Source organism: Octopus bimaculoides, chromosome 20, assembly GCF_046866305.1.
Source record: "Octopus bimaculoides isolate indiv1 chromosome 20, ASM4686630v1, whole genome shotgun sequence".
In the NCBI taxonomy this organism is placed as follows: domain Eukaryota; kingdom Metazoa; phylum Mollusca; class Cephalopoda; order Octopoda; family Octopodidae; genus Octopus; species Octopus bimaculoides.
In genome coordinates, this window is record NC_142947.1 from 46,641,594 (window position 1) to 46,668,309 (window position 26,716).

At 37.5% G+C, this 26,716-nt stretch overlaps 1 protein-coding gene and 1 long non-coding RNA gene across 5 annotated transcripts in view; one reads left to right on the forward strand and one right to left on the reverse strand.

Moving 5' to 3' along the window:
- LOC106881225 (ATP-binding cassette sub-family G member 4) overlaps window positions 1-26,716 on the forward strand; it is an 88,402-nt gene that overhangs the window by 12,344 nt on the left and 49,342 nt on the right. For 2 of the 3 annotated variants that reach the window (XR_016237694.1, XM_014931528.3), the window contains exon 1: window positions 21,506-22,095. The exons of the other annotated variant lie outside the window; for it this stretch is intronic. Coding sequence is in view for 1 of the 2 variants with exons in the window: in XM_014931528.3 (XP_014787014.1) it covers window positions 21,807-22,095 (289 nt within the window). In the remaining variant the exon portion in view is untranslated. Of the gene's footprint in view, window positions 1-21,505; window positions 22,096-26,716 lie in introns of those variants that run through there. 3 annotated transcript variants of the gene reach the window in all.
- LOC128250369 (uncharacterized) lies at window positions 662-24,932 on the reverse strand. Of its 2 annotated transcripts, XR_016237696.1 has the most exons (3): window positions 24,760-24,932; window positions 4,756-4,894; window positions 662-815 (listed from the first exon to the last, which is right to left on the reverse strand). It is a non-coding gene; the product is annotated as an uncharacterized LOC128250369 (long non-coding RNA). The 2 variants fall into 2 exon arrangements; XR_016237695.1 differs by lacking the exon at window positions 662-815 and having other exon boundaries at window positions 4,579-4,894.

Consider the following 26,716-nt stretch of genomic DNA (forward strand, 5'->3'; position numbering starts at 1 on the left):
AGTGGATTAGTCCCTATCAATATCTCAACTCAACTCTCTAATCTGTCAACAACTGGAAAAATGTGTTTTTATATCCATATACATTTATTATTATTATTATCATTATCATTATTATTATTATTATCATTATCATTATTATTATTATTATCATTGTTATTATTGATGGCAAGGTGGTGGAGATGGCAGAAATGCTAGCACAACAGGTAAAATGCTTAGTAGTATTTTGTCTATCTTTGTGTTCTGAGTTCAAATTCTGCTGAGGTCGACATTGCCTTTCATCCTATTGGAGTCAATAAATTAAGTACCAGTTGTGCACTGGGGTCGATGTAATCGACTCATCCCCCTCCCCCAAAATTGCTGCCCTTGTGGCAAAATTAGAAACCATTATTAGTATTATTGTTGTTGTTATTAAGGCAGCGAGTTGGCAGAATCGTTAGCATGCTGCGCAAAATGCTTATTTGCATTTCATCTGGCTTTAATGTTCTGAGTTCAAATTCCACCAACGTCGACTTTGTCTTTTTCCTTTCAGGGTTAATAAAATAAGTACCAGTTGTGCATTGGGGTTGATGCAGTCAACTTACCACTCACCCTGAGCTTGCTGGCCTTGCACTTAAATTTGAAACCAGTAGTAGTAATAGTAGTAGTAGTAGTAGTAGTAGCAGCAGCAGCAGCAGTAGCGACCATGGCAGTGGTAGTTGTAGTAGTAATGGTAGTAGTAGCAGCAGCAGCAGTATTATTATTATTATTAGTAGTAGTAGTAGTAGTAATATTGGAGTTGCTTGCAACAAATGTGTCTTTTATGGGCAGTAAATTTTCTGAAAACAGAAAACAAAAAAAAAAAAAAGAGAAATGGTGAAAGAAAATATCAGTTATTCCTACACAGACACACATTTGTAATTTAGACATTTAAAATTTGACACCTGGGTGTGTAGCAAACCAAAATGAATGGCTAGTCATGGGTTCAGGGAAATTATAAGACATGGGAGTGGTTTGTTACAAAAGATAGTACCTCCCCGCCTGAGCAATTCATGAGACGAAAGCAAAAAGAAAGGTGACATGAGATACGTCTGCCCCTCAAAAAATGAAAGTGCTTTTGTATTCTTATAGAACAGCCAGAAGGATCCCTATCAGTGCATAGAATGATGTGGTTTCTTTCACCCTGGGTAGGGCATACAAATGTGCATGCTATGACAAGGTGAGGTTTGTTGTCATTTTTATGTTATACTGTGAGCCAGTGGTGAGTATAGAAGTGACATGAAATTATGAGGTCAAGTTTGGCCTTTATGGACATACAGGTCCTGGGAATCTGTAGGATACGTAATCATTCCAGAGCTGTGACCCTTAAGTAATTATAATTGTGCTTTATTGTAGAAAGCCTATTTGTTATCTTCTTTCATTTTTTTACTTGTTTCAGTCATTCGACAGCGGCCATGTTGGAGCACCACCTTAAAGGGTTTTAATCAAAGAAATCGACCCCAGGATTTATTCTTTGTAGCACTAGTACTTATTCTATCGGTCTCCTTTGCTGAACCGCAAAGGGGACAAATACAGAAACACAAACACATAAATATAATAAATATACACACACACACACACACACACACACATATATATATATATATATATATATATATATATATATATATATATAGTGTGATCGTTGCTAAAAGCACTATCCGAGCTTGATTGTTGCTAGGGCCGCTGACTGGCCCCTGTGCTGGCAGCACGTAAAAGGCATCATTTGAGCGTGATCATTACCAGTGTCGCCTTACTGGCACTTGTGCCAGTGGTACATGAAAAACAACATTTGAGCGAGGGCGTTGCCAGTGCCACTGGACTGGCTCCTGTGCAGGTGGCACGTAAAAAACACCATTTGAGCGTGGATGTTGCCAGTACCGCCTTACTGGCCCTCGTGCCGGTGGCACGTAAAAGCACCCACTACACTCTTGGAGTAGGTTGGTGCTAGGAAGGGCATCCAGCTGTAGAAACTCTGCCAGATCAGATTGTGGCCTGGTGCAGCCATCTGGTTCACCAGTCCCCAGTCAAACCGTCCAACCTATGCCAGCATGGAAAGCGGACGTTAAATGATGATGATGATGATGATGATGACAACGGGCTTCTTTCAGTTTCCTTCTATCAAATCCACTCACAAGGCTTTGGTCAGCCCAAGGCTATAGTAGAAGACACTTGCCCAAGGTGCCACACAACAATAAGAACCGTTTCTAGGTTTTCCAATCAGAGAAGCTGAAAGCAGACAGGAATATAAAGAAAATGGTGGACAACAGCAGAAACAACAACAACAACAACAGCTGAAGCAACATCTGTGCAGAAAGCAATGATTAGAAAGTAGAGGGTGTTCCATGTACCCTGGTGAAGGTGACGGGTAGGGTATGGGGGTTGGTGGTGGACGTAGCAATGGTGATGGTATTTGTAGGAGGTAGTGATAGGGGTAGATGTGAATGATGGTGGTGGGGATCATGTCTCTGTCGTTGTTGTTGTTGTTGTTGTGGTGAGTGTGGTGCTTGCAGTGGTGGTGGTGGTGGTGGTGATGGTGGTGGCTGTGGTGGTGGTGGTAACGATGTGTTGTAGTAGTAGTGGTTGTGGTGGTCATGGTGGTGGAGATGGTCATTGTCATAGTCGTAGTCATTGTCATGATGGTCATCGTGGTGGTGGTGGTGGTGGTGGTGGTGGTGGTTGTCATTGTTGTCATTGTTGTCATGGTAGCTGTGGGGGTGACAGGTGCAGATGCTGTTGACAAAGGTAGGCGGCGAGAGGAAGTAATAATATTTTAGTAATATTAATTCAACAACAACAACAGCAACAACTGCAAGACAAGCCAGGCATCTGTCAGCAAGTTTCCCAACATAAATACCAAGTATTTTCGTCATGTTTTAATTTTTATTTCATAAAAATTGCTTTAATTTGCAGGGTGCCTCTCCTACCCTCACCCAACACAGCCCAAGGTGAAATATTACACACACACACAAACACACACACACAAACACACACTGATCCATACCCAGTTCTTTTCACTAAAATGACTCAGATTGTGTGTCCAACATACAGACCTATCTTTAGCACAGAAAAGAAAAAATAACCAAATTGAAAACAAACAGACACAAATGATGGTGATAATGATGATGGGGTTAGTATGTTCTCTTCGTGGTTAGGGGATTTGGCATCTATTTCTAGCATATAGGAGTCCACTTTTGCTGGTCATTCCTCTTAATTTTGTATGTAATATAATTTTAATCTTCAGATTTTTTTTAAATATGCTAGACCACTGGTTTTAATTGATTAATATCAATTTCTACCCTTATTATTAAATTTAAATATATATATCATTTGTATTATATATATATATATATATATATATATATATATATGTATATCATTGGACTGCAGTCATGCTCCAGCATGACTGCAGTCCAATGAAACAAGTATAAGATATAAAATAAAAGAACCATTGTCCGAAATGCACAGTATGTGATTAAAAAAAAAAAAAAGAGGAAAACTGATGGGATAGCCATGGTTGGAATCCCTTTTATCACAAAGCTGTTGAACTGGATGTGACTTAGGGCAAGACACCACCAATAAGATGGCTTATCCAATTTGGCCTGACTTTTCAACTAAAATCCTCCAGGGCTGTGCTCCAGAATGCCCACATAAAGATAACATTGTTATCTACCTTCAACTCCCTATTTTATCACATTGCTGACTCGGTCCCCTTTTATATACATTTATCTATATTTCCTTATCTAACTGGATTCTTCATTCTGCTTGTACCATCCTTCTCTGTTTCACAGTATTCTCTCTGCCATTTATAATCTCCTCAGAAAACCCTTTTTCAAACAGACCCTTGTATTTTGAACTATGTATTCTATTAAACACATTATTGAAAAGCACGTGCAGACAGAAACATCTGGACATTTGTGATGAATCATTTCTGTGTAATGTAATATTTTTAATAATTATTCTCCACGGCTAATCCTGTCTTGAGTTCTTGAATTGACAATCACTTCTAATTCATAACAAGCCTTTCAAACACACGCATCCATGCCCCCCACACACACACACGTGCACATGCACATACACACACGCGTGCACAAATATGCACACACATGCACACAAACACTCAGATACACACACCTTCACACACATGTACACACATACACACACACGTGTACAAAGGCATACACATATACACACACATATATAGTCACATACACACAGACAAGCACACATTCACACACAAGCACACATTCACACACACACACACACACACACGCACACACGCACACACACATACACACACACACATGCACTGTCCCTATCACAACCAAGTTACCTTGACATCAAAAGAGGCAATGAAAATAAATAGCAAGATACACAGTGAGTAGGGGAGGGAGGGATAGAGAGAGAGAGACAGACAGACAGTAAGGAAGAGAACACATGTGTGTGTATGTAAGAATATATGTACGTGTGTGTGTAGATCACGAATCTAACTCTGTTGCAATTTTCCACTGTCCAACCAAGTGAATATAATGAAATTAAAGAGACCAGCTGAGTGGGGTATTTATAGTGGAATATACTGACCTCAGTATATAACTGGTACTTTATTTTATCAACCCTCCCCCCATATAAGAGGATCCCAACCAGGTTCCTGTAACTGTTAGAAACTGCAACCAAATCGTTCTGAAATCCTAGCTGACCATATTAAAAATAGAAATTACACGTTATACAAAATAGCTTTACATGGCTTTCAAGATATTCTGCGATTTTACACTGACTATGTCCACCTTCCGAATGACCGACAATACGGCCTCTTTGAAATTCAGACAGGTCCAAGGCTTCTTTTGTACATGGCATGATTAAACAGTCCCATATATAGAACCTGAAACATAAAAATATCAATTAATAAAAAATATAAACCTTTACAGGTTAGAACAAGCATAAAACTATATTTTATGGAGTGTCTATTTACTTCTATCATATGTGTGTGTGTGTGTGTGTGTGCCCCACACAAAATAATGAAGGGGTTGAAATCTGAAGGGTGTGAGGTGACCAGATGTTATGTGGTCACAGAAATTGTCTGACAGCCATGACTGGGTTCTCCTGCTTGTGTGGCAGGGTGCAGAGTCCTGAAGGCAAGGATTATGGCAACATTCACCCAACTTAAACAAGGAGACTGTCCAGAAGAGTTGCAAGAGATTCCAAAGTAGTCTGGAGGCTATATGTGTGTGTGTGTGTGTGTGTGTGTGTGTGTGTGTGTATAAATGTATATATGTATGTATATATATATATATATATATATATATACACACACACACACACACACACACACACATCTATGGCTGCATGAATGTAGACGCAATCCAATCCTGATGTCCTGGTTTTTAACACCCTAGGCAGAAATTTAGACCAAACCACTTAGTTTACTAGTTTCTAGGTTTTTGTTATCTTTTTTATCACACATTTATGTGTTTATTTATACATTTATTTTTCCTCTTTTTTCATTATTTAGTGTGTCAATTCTTTATTATTGTTGTTGTTGTTGGTTTTCTGTTTGACATAGATAAACCATGTGATATATATATATATATATATATATATATATATATATATATATATATCAGAACTATCGAGGAAATACAGTGAAGTGGTCTGTAAACCGATTCCATAGAGCTGGGAATAATGTAGTGCCAAACTCTTTCCTCACTGCTTCCCTTCCACCCCTCCATCCACCATGTTACAGGAACTAGCTTTGGTTTCAGCTAAGATTTAGTGTCTGGAGATAAAATTAAGAAAGGCATAAACTTCACAGCATCACATCATTTTTTCCACTGCATGCCATCATTTTTCAGTTGGAAGTACCACACAACATGATCTTTCTCACTCTCTCTCTTCACCCTTCTTTCATATATATATGTGTGTGTATGTGTATGCATGTATGTATATATATATAAAATTTTCAGAATGATTTAAAAATCCAAGGTTGTGAAAGATTTCAGAACATTTATAAAGAGAAAGTCTTACAGCTGTTTCCGGGATATTTTATATATCCCTTCATCGGAGACGGTGTGAGAAAATGGTTAAGCAATAGTTATTCTAGATAAGATATAGAATACAGAGTGAAGTGGAGGAATGAAAATAGACGTGAGATATGCAGGGATATTGCATCTGTAGTTCCATTATCTAGGCAGAATGGTATACATTTAAGATTCCTGTATCTTGTAATTCCAATAGTATTTAAAATTGGTCATTCCAAGCATAGAGTTTGTACACAGTGTAATTGACACCATAACCTCTCATAACCTATATATATATATATATATATATATATATATATATATATATATATATATATATATATACACTTGGAAATGGATGTGTGGTGTTCAATCAAATTATAATATAAATGATATATTTATATATATATGTATATGTATATATATATATGTATATATATATATATATATATATATGAAGAAAAGAAGGGTAAAGATACCGCTTGCTAAAAATCAAAGCGAAAGCTTAAAAAAACCCCCAATAATACGATATTGGGATATGTATTAACTATCTTTATATTCCGTTCTGAAGGTAGTCGTATTTTTAAAAATATTCATAACATTGCTCGTGTGTGTATTTATCGTAGAATTGGTGGAATTTGAACTCAGAATGTAGAGACCAACAAAATACAGCTAAGCATTCTGCCCGGCGTGCTAACATTTCTGCCAGCTCGCCGCCTCTAATAATAATAATAATGATAATAATAATAATAATGATAATAATAATAATAATAATAATAATTATTATTATTATTATTATTATTATTATTATTATAACAAGAACAGTTAGAGAGTGCAAACCTCTGCCAAGGCAACACCAACATCCTCTCAATGATTAACCAGGGATGATTTTTAAAATGAGAATATCTGAAATAAACTCGATTGCTCTCACAAACGAGAATACTAAAAATGAACCCGACCACTCTCAAAAATTAAGCAAACAAACAGGAAAAATAATCCAGACTCCTTGTCCGGTACCGGATCGATCCCAAAATTTAATCAGTTCATGCCAGTCATGAGGCCAAACATCCCTCCAGTGGTTCTTGAGATATCTTGTCCATGGACAAACAAACAAACAAACACAACTGAAAAGAATACCTCTGCCTTCGCTAAGGCAGAGGTAATAATAGTAATGTTTCAGGTTTTGATACAAGACAAGCAGTTTCAAGGAGTGGCATTAGTAAATACTATCAGTCCCAGTACTTTACATGTACTATATTCATTGACCCGGAATAATGAAAGGCAAAGTTGACCTCAACAGGATTTGAACTCAGAGCACAAAGAGCCAGAAGATATACACCAATAGTCCCTGAAAAGAGGGCAAGGCCAGAAATATGGACAAAAGGACATAAGTCTAAATTGACTCCAGTTTTTGACTGAGTGATGTTGTCTGGCTGTGTGTGTGGGTGTGTATCCTTTTGTCTGTGTAACACATTAGAACAAAGCGTGTGTCACTATCAGGCAGGAGGTGTTCTTCATTTCTGGTGAAAACGTATCCAGCCATTTCCTCGCTTGGAAAGAAGTCACAATTGGCGACATGAAAGGCAGATGGCCATAAGAAAAAAAAACCCTCACCGAACCCCATTTGGCCATACATGCAAGGAAGAGGTCCATAAAAAACGATCACCAACATCATCATCATTATCATCATCATGTGTATATATATGTGTGTGTGAGAATGTTTATATACAAGTCTTTTAATCTTTTTTTTTTTTTTTTGCTTCAGTCAATAGACTACAGACAAGCTGGGGCAATGCCTTGAACAATTTTTAATCAAATGAGTTGTCTGCAGAACGTCTTTCGTTTTTTTTTTAGCCTGGTGTTCTATCATTCTCTTTTGCTGAACCGTTAAGTTATGGGGATGTAAACACACCAACACCTTTGTCAAGCGGTGAGAGGAGAATAACGCAAACACAGACACAAAGATACAAATACATACATACATATATATATATATATATATATATATATATATATATATATATAAGCAATGTTAATTCTCTAAATGAAGTATTAACAGTAACTGCACGATAAAGTGTAGTATATTGCCACTTAAGTGTGGCTGACCCCTAGGGGTGGATGTTACTGTTGCTTTTAGCCCCTGGGGCTAAAAGCAACAGTAACATCCACCCCTAGGGGTCAGCCACACTTAAGTGGCAATATACTACACTTTATATATATATATATATATATATATATATATTTAGATAGATAGATATAGATATAGATATAGATATATAGATATATGACAGGCTTCTTTCAGTTTCCATCTACAAAATCCACTTGCAAGACTTTGATCGGCCCAAGGCTACAGAGGAAGACACTTTCCCAAGGTGTCACAAAATAGGACTGAACTCAGAACTAAGAGTATTGTATACTTCAATGAAATGTTCTGAAAACATTGTACTTAATATGCTATAAACATCCTGTTGTGTTCACGGTGGTGGTGGTGGTGGTGGTGGTGGTGGTGGTACTGGTGGTGGTGTTGGTGGTGGACCTAGTATCACAATAGAATGGGTTCGCTTACAAAATATTATAGAAATTAATAAAAACTGAATTCATGCAACATTAAGTTTTCCGTTACAGCATACAAACACTTACACACACACATGTTGTGTGTGAATGTTTGTTGTGTATGTGTGTGTTTGTGTGTGAGAGAGAGAGAAGAATATAATTCAAGAAAAATTTAACTCCTATTTCTAGTTGGTTGTGTGACCACACTGAGGGTCTCATACAGGCTATAAACGTTTGAAGGGTCTACAGAAGACAATGTTGACAAACATGGTGGTCACATGAACCGATATGGATTGACCTACTTGACTACATCATAATACAGTAAGCTTGGTCAAATGATATTACAGCTTAGCCAGTGTGCTCAGCTAATTTACATAATTTATTACTGTAGCCACTAAACTGGATAATGTAGTTGTAATTTACTTGGAAAAACACATTCTTTTATTCTTTTACTAGTTTCAGTCATTTGACTGCGGCCATGCTGGAACACCACCTTTTAGTCGAGCAAATCAACCCCAAGACTTATTCTTTGTAAGCCTAGTACTTATTCCATCAATCTCTTTTGCCGAACTGCTGCATTATGGGCACGTAAACACACCAGCATCTGTTGTCAAGCGATGGTGGGGGGACAAACACAGACACACAAATACATACATACATATATACATATACATACATATATATATATATATATATATATATATATATATATATATATATATATATATATATATATATATATATATATATATATATAATGTATGTATGTATGTATGTATATATATATATATATATATATACATATAGTTGACATTTGACATTTACAGAAAAACAAAAGACAAAGACAGGTGTATTAGTCTGATGCTCAGGAAGGTGAGAAAGTCTTTTACATTTTGAGCCTGTGCTCTTCAACAGAGAGGAACACGAGGAAATAAGCAGCGAGAGAATAAATATATGTATACAATGGGCTTCTTTCAGTTTTCTGTCTACCAAATCCAGTTACAAGGCTTTGGTCAGCCCGAGGCTATAGTAGAAGACACTTGCCAAAGGTGCCACACAGTGAGACTGAATCCGGGACCATGTGGTTGGGAAGCAAGCTTCTTACCACTCAGCCACTCCTGCACCAGTATTTAAGTGCAAAATGGCTTGGATGTAAAGGGAGTCTGTTTGGTTGTAAATGGTATTACATCACCTCCATTCTTGTCTGTATATTTTTTCAGCCAACAAGTTGCTGTGTGTGTTGAACTCTTCCACCCAACCAGAGATAATTGTCACTATGAGAGCCGCTAGAATGTTGTAGCTTGGTGTCACTTGTAGAAAATGTTTACTCTCTGTTTTGATATTTAGATTCTATTTTAGTTATTGTTGTTGTTTAGTAATTTAGTATTTCATCACTTGTTGATATCAACCTGTCATCTCTCTCACTCCTTCTCATTTACTCTCTCTCTCTCTCTCTCTCTCTCTCTCTCTCTCTCTCTCTCTCTCTCTCTCTCTCTCTCTCTCCATGTCTTCCCTTCTGCCTTTTTGTCAATCTAGTTTGTTTCTCTTTTCTCTGTCAATCTATCATTGACAGAGAAGACATGTATGTGTGTGTGTGTATGTGTGTGTGTGTGTGTATTTAGAAGCACACTCACATTCACACACCAACACCTTGTGTTACATATTAGACATTTCCTCTGTGAACAAAACCACAATTTATAAAAATCCACTTTTCATTGTTTGACCCATCTCTGGAATTTCCAGCTTACATTTGAACCTACTCGTAAAGAACAATCTGGTTGTTTCATAAATATACACAAAGGAAAGCAATCAGTCAGTCATACTTTGTTCATTTTTTGTGTCCTGGACCAACAGCTAATCGTTACATTGAGTCACTTTTATAGCAGTTTTCTACTTTCTGAAAGTTCAATATTTTTCTTTTTAATTAAATATTTTTGCTACCCACCAAAACATCTTATTTAATTGTAAAGCAGTATCATTGGAGACAGGTACAATGCTGACTGATGCTCCACAGCCTCTTAAAATCAGCAGAAATTTACAAACATGAACTTCAAATTCTTGTGGTCACCAGACTAGTGTTAGGGGTAGCTGTGTGTGTCACAGTACCTTGCACAATGTGGTGTCATTCATATTAAAGTACAGGTACCAGTATTTCATTTAGTTATTCAAGTAAATTTCATCACTGTCGTCGTTGTTGTCGTTGTCATCGTCATCATCATCATCATCATCATCATCATCATCACCATCCAAACTTTCATTTTCCAAGCTAGTATAAGTTCGATGCTTTGACAGGAGCTGGCATGGCTGGAGAGCTGCACCAGGCTCCAATTGTCTGTTTTGGCATGGTTTCTACAGCAGGTAGCGTCAGCTCAAGGTACCAGCAACTCAGGCAGTCGCCTGGGGCACCATGTGGTAGGGGGTGCCAAGAAGGATGTGACAAAGACAAGGAAAGTTCAGCTTGCCCGGGGCACCAGCAACCCTAGGACCGACCCTGACAGCAGGATACCTTTCCTAATGCCAACCACTTTACAGAATGTACTCTGATGCTTTTCATACGGGGCCCAGTGCAAGAGCTTTATATGTGGCATCAGCACCAGTGCTTTTCAAATGGTGCCAGCACAGGTATTTTCTAGGTGGCACTAGAACAGGTAATAATTATTTAATTTAGAGGTGACCTTCCTGGAAATGCATCAATGCTACATTCTTATGACTCAAACTTCCCTTCTTATTTAAAGTTGGTACCAATTGCCACCAAGTGATTGTTCTACCCTCTCTGGAAGTGGAAATACTTTCAACACCTGCATTTGTTTATGTTGTTCAAATACACACCACTGAACACTTCAAGATATTTCTGTCAGCTCATATTTGTTTATATATATATATATATGTGTGTGTGTGTGTGTGTGTGTGTGTGTGTGTGTGTGTGTGTGTGTGTGTGTGTGTGTGTGTGTGTGTGTGTATGTATGTGTGTATGTATATATGTATGTATGTATGTATGTATGTATGTATGTGTGTATGTATATATATATATATATATATATATATATATATATATATATATATATATATATATATATATGTAGGCACAGGTGTAGCCGTTTGCTAAGAAGTTTTCTTCCCAACTACATGATTCTAGGATCAGATCCACAGCATGGCACCTTGGACGGGTGTCTTATGCTATAACCCCATCCCAATCAAAGCCTTGAGAGTGAATTTACTAGATGGAAACTAAAAGAAGCCCATCATGTATATATCTAGGCGTAACTATCTTTGTGTCTGTTTTTGTCCCCCACTGCCACTTGAGAACCGGTGTTGGTTTCCTTACATCCCTATAACGTAGCAGTCCAGCAAGAAGAGACTGTTGGAACAAGGACCAGCCTTTAGATATAAAGTGCTGGTGTTAATTTGTTTGAGTTTATACTTTCAAGGTGATGCCCCAGGGTGGGGAAATGAATGAAAGATAAAAGGTTTATGTGAGTGCATGTATGCATACACACAGACACAGACACACACACAAGCACAGACATATGTATCTATGTATATATATACATACATGTATATATATATATATATAGACAGATGATATATATATATATATATATATATATATATATATATATATTTATCAGAACTATTGAGGAAATACAGTGAAATGGTCTGTAAACCGATTCCATAGAACTGAGAATAATGTAGTGCCAAACTCTTTCCTCACTGCTTCCCTTCCACCCCTCCATCCACCATGTTACCAGAACTAGCTTCTGTTTCCAGGAGCCAAAGACCTGTGGCCACCACCAATGATATATCGTTGTGGATGAGCAGACAGGGGACGAGGTAAGGTTGGTGTTAGGAAGGGCATCCAGCCATAAAATCTCTGCCAAAACAGAAACAGTAGCCTTGGGTAGATTTTCTACCTGGCTGGCTCCTGTCAACCGTCCTATCCATGGAAGATGGACATTAAATAATGATGATGATAATGATGATAAATAGCTAGATGTATGTGTGTGCGTGAGTATGTACACACACATACACATATGTATATGTACCATGAAGAAAGAAAAAATTTAAGTGAAGTAAATTAAAAAATATATATATATATATGTATTAATGGAAAGTAAACCTGAAATTAAAATCAAATAAAAAGAGAAAAATTGACAGCCTCGAATACAAATTAAAACACATCCCCCTCCACACACACACATACAATCCACTATCCAGTCCCCTCCACACTCACCCATCTGCTAAAACATGAATTTCCTGTCCTAATTTATTTACCAAAATGTCTCTCAGTTTTGTTAGTTTTTTTTGTTTTTCTCAGTTTTTTTGTTTTTTTTCTCAGTTTTTTTTTGTGTTTCTCAGGTTTTTTTTGTTGTTTTTCTCAGGTTTTTTTGTTTTTTTGTCAGGTTTCGTTTTAGTCTTTTAAACATTTTCCTTTCACAAGTTTGCTGTTCCTTTTGATGTCTTTGCTTATCTTCTAGCATTTACTTGTTCCCTTCATTAGAATGTGGCCATGCTGGGGCAGCACTCTGAAAGGTTTAGTTAAATGAATTCACCGAAGTATTTTTATTATTTTAAAGCTTGGTTCTTGTTTTGTTGTTCTCTTCTTGCCAAACTGCTAAGTCATGGGGTTGTAAACAAATTATTGACCAAGACCAATTGCCATGTGGTGGTGGTCTTTTTTGTGGAAGGGAGGAAAGCCACTTGTAAGGTGTTCCGTTTGCTGCCAGGAACCGCTAAAGGGCAGGTTGGGAATGCCTTGGCTAATGATGCGGAGACATGCGTAGAGGCTGAGACATCCCTGGTGCCACCTGGAAGGTGATAAGGTCTGGAGTCTGCTGGCAGAGGAATTCTTCCCACGACTGGCCTGTATGGAGAGATTTAAACCCGGTTTCATAAAAAGATGGAATCTGATTTTATTGCAGAAGGAGTGCCGACAGGCAGTCTCGCTGATCTACAAGACAGGTAAGGCCGGTAGCAGGAATACCACCTCGGTGTTCTGTCGAGGGCTGGTAGAGGCTAAAAATGATGACATCCTAGGAGGGGCTCTGGGGTTTGATGAGAACCAACTTGCCAACCTGTTTAAAAAGACTTTCAGGCCAGGGTACTTGGACAATTACCAAAAATCCCTGACCTGGCAGTGCTACAGGAACGCTTTACCTGTTCGCAATAAGTTATCTAGGCACGGAATGTCAGTGCCACTGACATGTCCAAGATGCAGGCTGGACGATGAAACCATCCAGCACACTCTTGTACAATGTCGGAAGCTGTAAGCTTGATAAGTTACATAGAACATGTGTTGTCACATCTGGGACGAGTACAGCTGTACCGAGGAAGGGAAATTACCCAGAAACCATTGCTCTTCAGGTATTGCTATGGCTAGAAAGGGAGCAGCGGACTTCTTTGCTCACAGTATATGGACACAGATCATGTGTCAGCAGACAGCTGGAAAAGATGTTTTCTTGAGGCTAAAAAGTAGTAACATTGTCCTGCATACAACTACCACGTTGTATTCATGGTACTGTTACAATATATTTCTCGCTCAGAGATTTTAAAATAGTTATATACTCACATCGTTGTATATAATTTCACAGTTCTATAGTGATATAGTTATATAAGCACATATAGTTCCATAGGTATATGATTACATTTACATAGTTATATAGGAATGGCTGTGTGGCAAGAAGTTTGCTTCCCAACCACATAGTCCCAGGTTCAATCCCACTCTGGTGTGGCACCTTGGGTATGTGTCTTCTACTATAACTTCAGGCTGACTGAATCCTGGTGAGTAAATTTCCTAGTCAAAAACAAAAAAACTCATCACACACACACACACACACACATCAGAGGTAGAGTAATATGCTTTATTAATAAAGCTACAAAGACATCACAAAAACTGTTACTCAGAGTTTCACGTTCCTGTTTGAAGGACAGTTTTGGAACGGGAACATGAAACTCTGAGTAACAGTTTTTGTGATGTTTTTGCAGCTTTATTAATAAAGTGTATATATATATATATATATATATATATATATAAAAGCAAAGAGGACAATTATTAAATCTCTGTAAGAGATGAATGCTGTAACTGTCCTGGCAACTAATGTTTGTCACCACTTTTACATGGCTGTGTCATTTGAATGGACGTTGCTGCAATTTTTTAACCCTGAGAGGACATTTCTTCTAGCTGGTTGTATCTTTAACCCCAAGAAAAAAAGTCCTCTCAAGATTAAAAATTCACAGTAACATCCATTCAAACAGAACAGCCATTTTGAAGTGGCTACAAACATTATATAGGGTGTCTCAAAAGTCGCTGAGGGGTCACAATCTTTGATATTTCTTTCAATTTTTGACCTTTTTCTTTTATTTTCAGGGATTTTATAGACTAGGTCCTGGAAATTAAATATCAAAAAACATTGTACCTCACAATGTACCCAAGTGGGGAAATGGTTCTATCAAAATCAGAGGTTTATTATTTAAATTCAGAGAGCACCAAAGAGAACTGCATGCTATAAAGTGTACAGTATGGTGTGCAACTACGGCAGATGAGATAATCTGGCCTTATTTCTTTGAGGACATCATCATCATCATCATCATCGTCAACATCATCACTATCATCATCATCATCATCATCATCATCATCATCATCATCATTGTCATCGTCGTCGTCGTCATCATCATCATCTTTTTTAGGGCGTAATCAATAAAATAAAGAACCTGTTGAGCATTAAGGGTCGACGGTACTGACTAGACACCCCTTACACACCCTCCAACAAAATTCGAAGCACTTTTTTTGGCAAATTCCTCAAAAACTTTCTCAGGTTTCACTTAAAGAGGAAAATAAAGGTGGAGTGGGAAGTGTTGCTTCCAAACTATTTTGTTGAAACGTGGATAAGAGTGGCAAGCATGGCGCAAGTGAACGGACCTGCCCTGAGCATACACCTGTCATCATCATCATTATTATTATCATCATCATCATTATCATTATTATTATTATTATCATCATTATTATTATTATTATTATTATTATTATTATTATTATTATTATTATTATTATTATTATTAAGGTGATGAGCTGGTAGAGTTGTTAGCAAGCCGGGTGAAATGCTTAGCGATATTTTGTCTGCTGTTACATTCTGAGTTCAAATTCTGCCGAGGTCAACTTTGCCTTTCATCCTTTCGGGGTCGATAAAACTAGTACCAGTTGCGTACTGGGGTTCGATGTAATCGACTTGATACCTTCCCCCAAATTGGAGGCCTTGTGCTTCCACTAGAAAGGATTATTATTATTATTGAAGGTGGCGAGCTGGCAGAATCGTTAGCACGCTGGACGGAATGCTTTGCAGGATTTCGCTCATTGCTCTGTTCAAAGTTCAAATTCCACCAAGGTCAGCTTTGTCTTTCATCCTTTTTGGGGTCGATAAATTAAGTACCAGTCAAGAACTGGGGTCAATCTAATCAACTATTTCCCCACCCCCAAATTTCAGGCCTTGTGCCTATAGTAGAAAGGATTATTATTATTATTATTATTATTATTATTATTATTATTATTATCATTGTTATTAACATAATTCATTTTAAACCTCAAACTTTATCACTTCTGGTATTTGATCCCCATCTTCCTGTTCCCTATATCCAATACCCTATATAGTAGATAGATTATAGAAAGTCACTTGAGCTATGTCCCCCTGTATTTAATACAGAAGAATGTGATGTATTAAAAGATTTATTTGACAGAAAAGTCACATATTTGATGACATCAATGGAATGAAGTTAATAATGACAAATTCTTACACTTATTACAACTGATCTCCCTGCACCGTTCAGATATTCTCTCTCATTGCCTCCCTCTAACTCTAAATCCACTGGCATCTCCTTTTGTCAACTAAAGTCTCTTTTATCCCCTTAGCTGAGTATTATTAAGGATTCGAGTTTTAGCAATACTCTAATCGGTGTCAAAGCGGTTAAGCTATTTAGCAAACTAAAAAAAAAACCCGCAAAAATATTACTACAGCAGTATTTGTGACATGTCAGTAACAATTCAAATATTTGCCCCCCCCCCCCCCGCCACCATATAAGCATTTACATATATCTGTCACTCGATCTCTCTTTCCCTCTCCCCTTCTCTCTTTTCCTATCTATCTATCTATCTATCTATCTATCTATCTATCTATCTATATATATATATATGCATATATATATATATATATATATACATATATATACATACATATATACACACACACACACATATATATAAAGCACTTGACCAATAATCAAAAAGATGTGAGTTCGAGTCTCATGGCTGGTTGCTAACAAATTTTTCCACTTTATATGGATATTTTATCTTGTCTCCACTGATCTATCAGCGTTTCTGCATTTGAAAATAAATTATTACCTTATCTGTATGTGTGTGTGTGTGTGTGTGTGTGTATACATAGATATATATATATATATGTTTCCATCAACCAAATTCACTCCCAAGGTTTGGTTGCCCCCAAGGTTTATAGTAGAATTTACTTGCCCAAGGTGTCTTGCAGTGGGACTGAACCTGGGGCAATGTGATGTCCATACACAGTGTGGTATGTTCCTGTTAAGAGTAAACTTCATTAAGCCTAACGACTTTCCTTCTCTTTATAAATTCAATCAATAATGAAATATTTTCAGCTAATTACACTAAGTGTAGCAAGCAACTTGCACTTTGCTATATGTGTTTAATGCAGATGGCACCCTTGGGAAATTTTACAATTTCCTTATAGACACACATGCACACACACACACACTCACGTGCCCTCTAAGGGGACATTACTCTGCCATTCTAGTGATAGACGTCGGAAAACCTGAAACCCCAGGCTGAGAGCTCAAGTTGGTATATTTGACTGAAACCCTTGAAGATGATGCCCCAGCATGGCCACAGTCTAAGGGAAATGGCAATAGAAAAAAAGAATTTTCATTGCCTTACTGCTCGTCACATCATCATCATTGTTCGTATCATCATCATCACCACCACTACCTCCATCATCGTTGTTGCTGTCATTGTCATCCTCCTCTTCCCCCTCCTCCCCCTCATCATTATCACCATGACCACAATAAGTGTATGTCGATTATCTATAGATTTGCTACACTAGTTCAACAAACACACACATGCATGTACATGCATGAAGGGCCATGTATATATATATATATATATATATATATATATATATATACATATATATACATGTGTGTGTGTGTATACACATATATACATATATATATACATTTATATGTATGTGTGTATGTATGTATGTATGTATATATACATATATACCCATGCAAAGAGAGAGAGAGAGAGAGAGAGAGAGAGAGAGAGAGAGAGAGAGAGACTGTGTAAGAGTGACAAAGAGAGAGCAAGACAGAGACAGAAACACAGAGAGAGAGAAACAGAAACAAAAAAAAAAAAAGGCAAGGGGTAGCATGTCTGGTTATGTCTGGATGTCTCTTGGGGCATCAAATGCCAACAGGAAGTATATTAGATGCAACTGCAACATTGAATCTACCATAATTGCATTATTTAATGCCAATATTTTCTGTTTTCTATTCCAGTCAACAGTTTTGGCTGCGTGTCTTCGCTGCACTGTCATGCACACCTCTGTGCACTTTTCGTATCTGCAGTGTTTGGCTTGGGTTTTGGGTTTCCCATTGTATTAAAAGTACTTTTTGTAAGGACCTGTAAGAGAAGGGTTCAGTTGCTACATTGGTCCAGGAATCAGAAGAGCTAACTGCCGGATCTTTCCCTTAAAAAAAAACAACAAAAAAAAAAAACAAGAAAAATATCCCAAAAATTCTAGAGAGAGACTTTTTATACAAAGGTTTTGAATTTTGAGAAAATCCTGCCCCTGAAAAGAAAAGGTTAAAACAATGATGATAATTATGATAACAACAGTGATGATGACAATGATGATGATGATGACGATGATAATGATGATGATGATAATGATGATGATGATGATGATGATGATGATGATGATGATGGCCTTGTAGGAACTTTCCTCATCATTAATTCATTATGGAGTTCTATTCTCCGACCTTTTAACTCAAGTTTTTTTTTTTTTTCATAATTTCTCCCGTTTCTTCATTCTTTTTCTTTTTTTGTCTGCCATTTAAGACTCACTTTCAGACTGGACATCAACCACAACAATTTCACCAGAAGAATCAGGATAAATGTTATGAGCCCTGCCCCTTCTCCTGGGACAAATACATTTTTAAAATTCTATCAAGATAGAAAGCAAGATAAAGTCTTCATTAAGAACAAACAATTGTACCTTTTGTTTTGTTGATGTCCACAAGATACCATTCTATGATTCCTGCAATGTATTCAGATCAAAGCTAAAGACATTTGGATAAACTAGTATTTATACCGAGCGGAGGCACAATGGCCCAGTGGTTAGGGCAGCGAAGTCACGGTCGTAGGATCATGATTTCAATTCCCAGACCGGGCATTGTGAGTGCTTATTGAGCGAAAACCCCTAAAGATCCACGAGGCAGGGTGTGGTGGCGAACCCTGCTGTACTCTTTCGCCACAAAACTTTCTCTCACTCTTTCTTCCTGTTTCTGTTGTACCTGTATTTCAAAGGGGCCAGCCTTGCCACACTTTTAGTCGAGCAAATCGACCCCAGGACTTATTCTTTGTAAGCCTAGTACTTATTCTATCAGACTCTTTTGCTAAACTGGTAAGTTACAGGGACGTAAACACACCAACATTGGTGTCAAGTGATGGTGGGAGGGACAAACACAGACACATACATATACGGGTGTCTTACAAAATTTTACCATCCAAGAACAGGAAAATTCTCTTTAACAAACTGAACGTTACAAATAATGGTTTCAAATTTTGGTGCAAGGCTAGCAATTTTGGGAGAAAGCATAATTCGATTTCATCAACCTCAGTATTCAACTGGTACTTAATTTATTGACCCTGAAAAGATAAAAGGACAAAGTTGATCTTGGCAGAATTTGAACTCAGGACATGAAGAAATGAAATGCTGTTAAGCATTTCTACCAGCACAGTAACAATAACGTTTCTGTCGCCTTACAACGTTACAGATACCATTTTTCATTTGCCAAATTTAATTCCCTAAGTATTGTGATCTACCTGAGGTTATGATGGAAAATTCTTGCTCAAGGTGAGTCCACAACCAAATCCTCCAAGAAAAATTTTAGAAGATGGAACAAAACTACTTTCTGCCACCCCCAGGGTATGTGCATGTAGGGAAGGCTGTCCCCTCCTTATTCAAGCGTACAATGAGGATTTTTTTCTTTCTTTTGAAGGAGAGGCTCATTAGAAATTCATGGATCCTCTTGTTTGCTCTCAAAGACCCAGTCCAGTGTAGTGGCCAAACCCTACCTCTTATAGGACCCTGCCCACAACTAAAAAAGGGGTTGTTTGTGAAGTGAGTTACCGAATTACAGAGCCATGCCAGATCCCATAAATTAAGAGTAAGGCTGCCATTTGAACCAACATCCTCTGGATTTATATCAGTGAGCAAACATAAAACATTAATTAAGATTAGATTAAGGCAAACATAGATTAATTATCATAATAGAGGAAGTAATTAGGAATTATTACATTAATGTCTTCCTTCCTGGATTACTTCTTTGGTAATTTTGTTGTTTGGTAGATTAGAGAGCTGGTGAGGAGGAGGTGGTGGTGGCAATGCTGGTGATGGCAGGGGGGGAGGTGATGTGAGGAGGAAAGATAGTGAAGGATGAGAGAGAGAAGGAGAGAGAGAGAGAGAGAGAGAGAGAGAGAGAGAGGGAGGCAAGGATAGATAGAACGGGGACAAGAGGAAGAATAGAGAAATACCTATTTAGATATTATCCCCAAACTGAAATATTTTAATCCCTAATCGCAACATGAAACAATTTAAAAAATCCTTGTTGATTTCCTGATTATTAAAGGTATTTGAAAAGAAAGGGAGATGGGAGATGGGGTGGGTGGGTTAGATGGAGGGACCACACTGTGCAGAGATATGTAGAAAAACAAAACAAAACAAAAAAAGGGGACAGAAAAGTTTATTCTAAATAGGGATAATCTCCCAAGTTTAGAATAGGATCAACACGACCCCTAGGAGGAAGGCTCTCTCATTAAGACACATACTTGTAAGATCACCTGGATTACAAGTGGATTAAACTGATTTTTTTAATAACAACTACCTCTGATTTAAAATTTAATCCATAGATAGATAGATAGATAGATAGATGCGTGTCAGATGTATGTAGCTTACACAGGTATATCTATCGTTCTGTCTTGCTTTATTTTGTAAACTAACAAGACGTCTTCTGATTGGTTGATATTGACGATCATTTCATTTTTCATTAGCGAAAAGGGGTGTTAGTATACAATTATCGATTATTGAATTAGGGGGAAAAAATCGCAATTGAAGACAACAACCGTATCTTAAAATTGTTTGTCATAAAAATGTACGAGAATTAAATTTCACTTTAATAACTTTTATATGTTGCACATACAAACATAATTATGCGAATACATATATGCATACATGCATATATAGATTGGTACTCATATAAATACATATATACACTCACTCCAGTGGACCCAAGTTTTAAGAATAATTATACTAATGAGAAATAAATATAATTATTTAATATGTTAACGAATAGTCGATTCGAAGAAATGTGATACACACACACACACATAGATGTATGTGTGTATACAGGGATACTCCGAGTAACACACACGACTTTAGATTAATAAATTAAACACATACGCGGACACGGACACACACAGAAATAATCAGAAAACATTTCTCCATAAGCAGCTTATTGCTTAATCTTAATCTCACATATGTATTAAAAAAAACCCTAGTTGTCACCCCTGTTGAAAATGAACTGTTCCATTACGAGACCTCGCTAAATCCGCCCGAGACTACAAAGACTCGAAATTCTCACAATGTCGAGCACTTGACTTGAGTAACTGGCTTGTGTTTCTCTCCAAATAACTCAACACATTTATAAGGTATTTTATAGACTAACACCTACATATATAATATATATATTTGTGAAGATATTAGATCTGTATATTTACATATATTATCAGAGAGAGAAAGTGCGTGTGTGTGTGAAATTAACGTCAGAGTTAACCTCAGAACGAATTAATTATCAGAAAAGGCGGCCAGGAAATTAAAACAAAACTCTAATTAATAAGACCGAAGTGTTTGTAAGCTCAGCAGAATGGCTGAGCTACTATCAATTCATGTCCATATTCCACCAAACCAGATGATTCACAGTGCTGCTACTGTGCCAAGCAAATCTAAATTGCCCCAACAGAACCTGTCTTTATACGGAGAGGCCCTGCCATTGAAACCGATCTCGCAACAACAGCAATCTGATGTGGCTGCTTCGGAGAAAACCATTCGGATGAAACAGAATAAAAGCAGATTTGCTAAACTTCCACAGAGGAAAGCTGTTGATATTGAGTTTAAGGAATTAACTTATGCCATTCAGGAAGGCAGACATAAAGGTAAGATTACCATGTACACGTGTATGTTAAAGTGTGTGTGTGTATATATATATATATATATATATGTATCCCCCCCTGCTGTATTCACGCGCATGTATATATATATGTGTTTATAAAATGTATCTCCTCCACCTTTTGTCATATAAATGTGTGTGTTTTGTATAATGTATTCTTTTGATATATATATTTATGTGTGTTTGTCTCTGATGTATTCCCTTCGTTGATCTCACACATACACACATTTTTATATCATATATCGTTTTTAACTTCCTCATGACCATTGTATGCATTACATTTTTGGCGGAGGTAAAGAACACGTACACCAAAAAACCTTAACCCTAATCCCAACCTTAACCAAAAACCTTAACCCTAACCCTAATCCCAACCTTAACCAAAAACCATAACCCTAACCCTAACCCTAATCCTAACCCAACCACCGGGTGTGCGTATTCTTTACTTTCGAATACATTTTTAAAAAAATAATTCCATATTTCAGCCGCAATATGTTTTTATTCTATCACTTATGTGTGTGTGTTTACATATATGTACATGCATACATACACATGTATATATGATCAATACGAGGGCCACCTAAAGGCCCAAGATATTTTACTAATTAGTATACAATCCACGTGTGTGTGTGTGTGTGTGTGTGTGTGTGTATATAAATGAAAGGCACCTTAATTATGTCTCCATTCATTTTCGTATTTTCGCTACCGTTACACTTTCCTGCCGTGTGTATGTGTATATATTTAGTATCCTTCTCTTTGTTACCTACCAAATCGACTAACAGCCCAGATGTTACTACACGGACGTCTGCTGTGTGTGTGTGTGTGTTCCCTTTTCGGTGCACAGAAGGCCAACCCCAAAACGGATCCTCCACATGGTCACTTTGTTTGCTTGAAATAACAGCAAAATTCTTCCTAAAATTGCATCCAATCTTAATATTGTCGTACCAGAAGCATTACAAAATGCGTGAAGGTCACGGTTAGACCGCTGTTGAATATAGACCTATCGCAATCAATGTCGTGGCTAAACAACACACACTCAGTGTATTTATTCATGTTTTTGTCGGTGTATTACGTCATTCATACGGCATTTAGACATGATTAAACCTCACAACACCGCATCGTTCCTCGTGGTTGTTGATTCCACCCTGATTCAGCGGATTTTAAGGACCAAAGGTGACCTCAGTGTTTCCTATTATTTCATCATTAGTTTCACTTTGCGTCACCAACGCCATTTAATTCGCGGTCTTACCTTCATTTTGATTATAGGAATTTGGCTGCCATTTCTAGCCGTAAAATGACCACGGAGAGTAATTCGTTCCGTCAGGTTTGTGTGTGTAGATTTTGTATATATGTATGTATGCGTGTTGTTTGTGTGTCGCGCGCTCAAACACGCATATATGTATTTATATACCGTATTTGTATATATACTTTATATACGCGCGCGTATATATATATATATGAGAGAGAGAGAGAGGCAGTTATGCAGATAGACATTATATATATATATATATATATATATATATATATATATATATATATAAGATGCCTAGTGCTGCATGGAAGAGCAACATTAATTTATTGCCAAACAAATTACCAATTTTAAAATATAAATGTTGGAGAGACGTTAAAGCATTGAGATGACGTATTATTCGTCTCTTTTGTCTGCGCTCCGAGTTCAAATCCAGCTGGGGTTGGTAAAATAAGGGCGATGGATTGGCAAACCCCGTTGATTCTATTCTGGCTCGTTGTGTTCCAAGATCAAATTTCATCTAGAGATTGAAATCAAATTCCACCGAAGGGCTGCAGCGCAACGATGATCTCACCTCAACCGGATGGGCTCCTTTTTATCGTCTCAACACATTTGTGCCACAGATATAGGGGGGCCCCAGCCCTTGAAGGTCGAACTTGCCATTCGTTCGCTGCTTCAGCAAATACTCCCCGAGTTTTGAGAAAACTTTCGATTTAGAGGAAATCTAGAGATGTCTCATATATATATATATATATATATATATATATATATATATATATTGTGTGTGTGTGTGTGTATAGTTCTAGAATAGCAGTCCCTCGAAGGATATGAAAGGAAGTGGAGAACAAAGATGTACGATTACGATTCTGAAAAAAAAAAGAAAATTACTTTCATTCAAATCTTTCGATTCATTACCATTGGCCTGGGGCTTCGAGAGACCACTTCCAATTACGAGCAGAATTTCTGTTAACTTTTCTGCCATGGGCCCTCGGAATGACCACATAACCCATAATTTTGTCAAGGAATCTCCAAAAACAGCTTCTTTGCTTTTGGGATTTCATCTAAAACGGCTTTTCAGCCCGACAATGGTAGATAAAACCAGTATGTTGATTAGAAACATGCAATATGCCTATAATGTGGCCTGCAGCGTGGTAACAAGTTAGACGGGCATTACTTAATGTCACTTAGAGGTGGGGGTTGTACAGAATGAGCAGTATATAGATTGAGGGCCAGAGGGATTTTGCTTGTATATATATATATGTGAGGGAAAGTACATGATGTACTTTTGTAACTGATATTCTTCTACCAAAATTGTCCTCTTTCAAACACGTGACTATAGATCATCCATTAATTTACACACACACACTTGTATATTATTTATAAATGTCAGCCTCTGAGACTTACTTTTGTTTGTGTTTAAGCGTGGTTGTGTGGTTTGGAAGTTCGCTTTCCAAATACATAGTTTCCAGTTCAATCTCAATGCGTGACACCTTGGCTAAACGTCTTTTACTCTGGTCTTGGGCCGATCAAATCCTTAAGAGCGGATTCGATAGACGGAAACTGAAAGTGTTCCCGTGCGCGCGTTTATGTCTGCTTATCTTGACTGCATGACAGCTGTAAACGAGTGTCACTGTCATATAAGTAGGGCCATTCATTTCCAATCTTCCATGAAATCCTGTCTGGCCATGGGGGAAATATTACCTTGCTTGAAAACAAGTAAAGGTTTGCAACAGGAAGAGCATTAGTATTTCTGTCTCAATAAATTCCGTTGAACCTTGCAAGCATGGAAAAGTGGCCAGTAAAACGTGTGTGTATGTATGTATGTGTGTGTGTGTGTGTATGTATGTATGTATGTATATATATATATATATATATATATATATATGTGTGTGTGTGTGTGTGTTTGTGTGTGTGGAGAGAGAGAGCTTACATAGTGAGCTCACAAGTTAACCTCTTTATGCAGAGTGAGACCCAAGGAAAGTTCTCCCAGTTAACATTTAGTTTTCTATTAAAAATGTGTATGTATCCTAATTGCCTAAAACGTAATAAATTCTGTTAAGATTGCTTCACTGAAGAGTTCTAATAAGACAGGAAGCTGTCTTGAGTTGTCTATACTGACCAAAGAACACACCCCTAACTACTTATTTCCATGTTTGGTTGTTGAAGTTGTGTCCCTTGGCTGTTTTGACTATAATTACTCTAAAGTTTTTTTTGTTTTTTCATTACAAACTGTAATTAAGTTTTTGCTTAATTAAAATTATATTAAACTACAACTTGTATATACATTATTATTATTATTATTATTATCAGGCTCCAATCTGATCTGGCAAAGCTTCTACAGCTGGATGCCCTTCCTAATGCCAACCACTCAGAGAGTGTAGTGGTTGCTTTTTATGTGCCACTAGCATGGGAGCCAGTCAAGCAGCACTGGCATCTATCACGTTTGGATGGTGCTTTTTACATGCCACCGGCACAGGCGCCAGTCGGCAGTGGGAACTGGCAATGGCCCATGCTTGAATGGTGCTTATTACCTGCCACCAGCATGGGTACCATATTATTAAGATTGGCTGAAATGAAAATTGCTTTAAACTGTTTGTTCCAGTGGTTCCCATCGTGAGTTCAAATCTCACCAGGGTAAATTTTATTTTTCATTATTTGTGAGGTCAGTAAAATCCCAATCAAATACTCAAGATTGATGATATCAACTAACTCCCTTTCCTTTCAGAATTTGCTAGCCTTCTTACTTAAATTAGATACAATTATTGTTATTAATTACTGAAAATTAGTTGATTGGACAGGCTTGTCAACATTTTTGGCACTAACCTCTGTTAGTCTCCATTACTATGTGAAAAGTGTCATCTGTCGCATTCTTAGCTCTCACCTCTCTCGTTCTCCTCCCCCACCACCAACACTGCCATTTAATTGTGGTATATAATTCTGTGAGGCTGTGGGAAGCTGGAATCACTGACTGCTGTGGACAGGGTTTTGATTAGCAGGTAATTAATCAAAACAGTTGTAATTAATTTGTAAGTTAATTGTCAGTGCTTTACAGTTTATTGTAATCTCCCCATCGTCAGGACCACTGTCACTCATTGCTGCTCTTCTCACACACTCACTCACCTCATTACAAACCTCACTTGCATCCACTCCCCCTTTTACTCACACTTACATTCTGCTTTACACTCCTACTCGCGCATTTACCTCTTCCTTTCAGGCCACACTCACATTTACCTCTGCCCTTAAGTCCCCTTTCTCATGCTCACCTTTTCTGTCCAAGCCACACTTTCTCCTCTCTCCATTTCCTCAGCTGTAAAGACAGACATTCACCTCTACTCTTCGGGTCACATTCTCACTCCTGCCT